Genomic DNA, 4647 nt, shown 5'->3' on the forward strand with positions numbered 1-4647 from the left:
CCATAATACACTGATCATACACCAGAACACACCAGAATACACCATTAACACAGATAATACACCAGAATACACCATAATACACCATTAACACAGACAATACACCAGAATGCACTATTAACACAGACAATACACTAGGATACACCATTAAACACAGATACTACACCAGAATATACCATAATACACCATTAAACACAGATACTACACCATAATACACCATAATACACCATAAAACACCATAATACAATGATAATACACCATAATATACAGATAATACACCAGAATACACCATTAGACACAGATAATACACCATAATACACCAGAATACACCATAATGAACCATAAAACAGCATAATACACTGATAATACACCAGAATACACAGAAAATACACCAGAATACACCAGAATTCACCATAAAACACCAGAATACACAGATAATACACCAGAATACACCATAATACACCATTAACACAGACAATACACCAGAATGCACTATTAACACAGACAATACACTAGGATACACCATTAAACACAGATACTACACCAGAATATACCATAATACACCATTAAACACAGATACTACACCATAATACACCATAATACACCATAAAACACCATAATACAATGATAATACACCATAATATACAGATAATACACCAGAATACACCATTAGACACAGATAATACACCATAATACACCAGAATACACCATAATAAACCATAAAACAGCATAATACACTGATAATACACCAGAATACACAGAAAATACACCAGAATACACCAGAATTCACCATAAAACACCAGAATACACAGATAATACACCAGAATACACCATATTACACCATTAAACACAGATAATACACCAAAATACATCATAATACACCATAAAACACCATAATACACTGATAATACACCATAATTCAATGATAATACACCATAATACACTGATAATACACCATAAGTCACTGATAATACACCATAATACACCATAAAATACAGATAATACACCATAGTACACTGACAATACACAATAATACACCAGAATACGCCATAAAACACAGATAATACACTGATAATACACCATAAAACACAGATAATACACCTTATTACACAATAAAACACAGATAACACCATAATACACCATAATAAACCATATTACACCATAAAAAAATTGATAATACACCATAATATACCATAATAAACTGATAAAGGACCAGGGACCCCAGGGCCAGCAGACAGAGAGGATTAGGGGCCAGAGGGCCAGGAGGCAGGAGCCCAGCAGAGAACAGATGTCCACAGACAGATCAGCCCCCCAACCAAGGGTTCCCCACCCAGGGAGGGACGGCTGGGGGAAGAGATGCTGAGGCTGAGGGGTTACCTGGATGTCCTGGATGATGGTCCTGAAGGGGGCAGACCTCTGGGTCCAGGACGTCAGCAGCTCCATGGCCATCTCAAAGTTCTTCACGTACTCCCCGTACATCTTCAGGAACGGGGCCAGCTTCTGGAGGATGTCTCCCAGGCAGGGGTTCACATGCCTGGACACAGACCACATCACCCCTCCATCATTCTGTCTCTCCTCCCCCCCTCCATCATTCTGTCTCTCCTCCCCCCCTCCATCATTCTGTCTCTCCTCTATCATCACTACATCATTCTGTCTCAGTACACTGAGCTCGAGGAGCTCTAGTGCAGTGAGCTCTAGTACAGTGAGATCTAGAAGGTCTAGAACAGTGAGCTCTAGAAGGTCTAGAACAGTGAGCTCTAGTAGGTCTATAACAGTGAGCTCTAGAAGGTCTAGAACAGTGAGCTCTAGAAGGTCTAGAACAGTGAGCTCTAAAAGGTCTAGTACAGTGAGCTCTAGTACAGTGAGCTCTAGAAGGTCTAGAACAGTGAGCTCTAGTAGGTCTAGAACAGTGAGCTCTAGTACAGTGAGCTCTAGAAGGTCTAGAACAGTGAGCTCTAGAAGGTCTAGAACAGTGAGCTCTAGAAGGTCTAGAACAGTGAGCTCTAGAACAGTGAGCTCTAGTAGGTCTAGAACAGTGAGCTCTAGAAGGTCTAGAATAGTGAGCTCTAGAAGGTCTAGAACAGTGAGCTCTAGTAGGTCTAGAACAGTGAGCTCTAGAAGGTCTATAACAGTGAGCTCTAGGAGGTCTAGAACAGTGAGCCCTAGAAGGTCTAGAACAGTGAGCTCTAGAAGGTCTAGAACAGTGAGCTCTAGTAGGTCTAGTAAATTGAGCTCCAGAGGGTCTAGAACAGTGAGCTCCAGAGGGTCTAGAACAGTGAGCTCTAGAAGGTCTAGTACATTGAGCTCCAGAGGGTCTAGAACACTGACCACTCCTCCATGCGTTTCTGCAGCGCTGGCAGAAGGAACTGCTGGTGGAAGCAGTAGATGGAGCAGATGTTGGAGAAGATCCCCTGCACCACATCTGGAGGGAAGGAGGCGCGAGATCGAGACTCCTCCATGAGCTGGGCACAAAATACCTAGAGGAGGAGAGGAGGAGAAGGGAGGAGGGGCAGAAGAGAGGAGAGGAGAGAGAGAGAGGAGGAGAGGAGAGAGGAGAGGAGGGGATGAGGAGAGGAGAGAGGAGAGGAAGAGAGGAGAGGAGAGAGAGAGGAGAGGAGACAGGAGAGGAGGGGATGAGGAGAGGAGAGAGAGGAGGAGAGGGAGATGGCTATAATACACCCATCTGAAGACTAGTTTTGGTGAATAAATATATCTATATATCTATAGATATATACATCTCTATATCTTTAACTAGAGATATAGCTATATATATACATCTATATTAGAGTTATTCGTTACTTACCTGGTCCAGGAGGTGGAGCTTAGACACGTAGGCGATCTCGGTGTGGAGCAGCTCATTGGCTATGTTGAAGACCCTCTGGCTGACAGACAGCTGCTGGAGACAGACGCGTGTTACGGACAGACTGGTCCACTGTGCACGGTAAAGAAACAACTCACAGGCCGGGCAGAGGGGTACTGTAGCTGGCTGTAGAGTGTGAGGTGGACCGCACGTCTTATAGCATCGAAACATGCAGAGCAGCGCACCGCGCCTTCCACCGCCGCAGAGCTACCATGCTAACGTCTCCGGCTGAACCTCCATGACGTGGGGCTGTTGCAGAGCTACTGCTGCTCTGGGATAACCCTGCTGTTAACCTGCTGCCCCACAACCCGTCGATTGTGTTCTGCAGCTTAGATTTAGGGAAGATTATTTTACAGCGTTCAGCTTCATTCGGCCCCAGGCAGCCTGCTCTGTCGGCCCTCTGCTCCCGCTGCCCCTGCTGCTGCACCACCTGGTGCTGGTGCACCTGGTACTGCCCCACCTGGTACCTCTGCACCTGGTACTGCTCCACCTGGTACTGCTCCACCTGGTACTTCTATACCTGGTACCACTACACTAGGTGGTACCGCTACACATGGTAACGCTGCACCACCTGGTACACCACCTGGTACCTCTGCACCTGGTACTGCCCCACCTGGTACCTCTGCACCTGGTACTGCCCCACCTGGTACCTCTGCACCTGGTACTTCCCCACCTGGTACCTCTGCACCTGGTACTGCTCCACCTGGTACTGCTCCACCTGGTACTTCTATACCTGGTACCACTACACTAGGTGGTACCGCTACACATGGTAACGCTGCACCACCTGGTACACCACCTGGTACCTCTGCACCTGGTACTGCCCCACCTGGTACCTCTGCACCTGGTACTGCCCCACCTGGTACCTCTGCACCTGGTACTTCCCCACCTGGTACCTCTGCACCTGGTACTGCTCCACCTGGTACTGCTACACCTGGTACCACTACGCTAGGTGGTACCGCTGCACCACCTGGTACTGCTGCACCACCTGGTACCGCTGCACCTGGTACCGCTGCACCTGGTCCTTCCACTCACCTCGGCAGGTAGGACCAGGGTGATCTCTTCAACCTCATCCAGGTCACTGTCCCCATCCTCCGATAAGGCCCGTCCCATGGCCCCGCCCCCACCCTCTTCCCCTCCACAGGAGGAGGAGCTAGAGAGGCGCGGGGGGGCGTGGCTGCGATGGTAGGCCCCGCCCCCCTCCTCTCCGCCAGCGAAGCAGAGCTCCTCGCTGTGGGAGGGGGAGCTGATGCTGTCGATGCCGCTGTCCCGATTGGCCGCCTTGCCCTCTGTGTGGGGCTGGGGGAGGGACAAGCGCTCGCACGTCGCATCTGATTGGCTGCTCCCCAGCTGCTCCTCATCCCTCATCTCCATGGTAACCAGAGGGTCCAGGTGTCTCTCGGAAGCGCTGTAACCCGACTCCCGAGACAGACGCTTCTCGCGCTCTTCATCCTTAGCCTCATCCTCATCCTCATCCTCATCCTCATCCTCCTCTGCCTGACCTTTGACCTCCGCCTCTGGGGGTGGGGCTGAGGATGATGATGGTGGAGGAGGTGACGGAGCAGGGAGTCTGAGAGGAACCACAATGAGCTGTTCCCTACACACACACACAGACAGACACACACACACACACACACACACACACACACACACACACACACACACACACACATACACAAACACACAGAGTCAGTGCACGCTGTATTGTACAATACTATGTTACAAGTAACAGAGTGTTACCAGTACTGGTGATATAGTACTGGTAACATTCTGGTATCAGTCAGCCAATCAGC

At 48.8% G+C, this 4647-nt stretch overlaps 1 protein-coding gene across 1 annotated transcript in view; it reads right to left on the bottom strand.

The window, feature by feature from the left end:
* The window catches only part of fgd1 (FYVE, RhoGEF and PH domain containing 1), a gene marked incomplete at both ends in the record, with an annotated part of 10775 nt that overhangs the window by 4964 nt on the left and 1164 nt on the right, over positions 1-4647 (bottom strand). Inside the window, 4 exons of the mRNA XM_079742307.1 lie at positions 1375-1531; positions 2326-2474; positions 2801-2893; positions 3890-4451. Of these exons, the coding sequence (XP_079598433.1) occupies positions 1375-1531; positions 2326-2474; positions 2801-2893; positions 3890-4451 (961 nt within the window). The remainder of the gene's footprint in view (positions 1-1374; positions 1532-2325; positions 2475-2800; positions 2894-3889; positions 4452-4647) is intronic.

This window comes from Pollachius pollachius (genome assembly GCF_949987615.1).
Source record: "Pollachius pollachius genome assembly, chromosome: 8".
Classification (NCBI taxonomy): domain Eukaryota; kingdom Metazoa; phylum Chordata; class Actinopteri; order Gadiformes; family Gadidae; genus Pollachius; species Pollachius pollachius.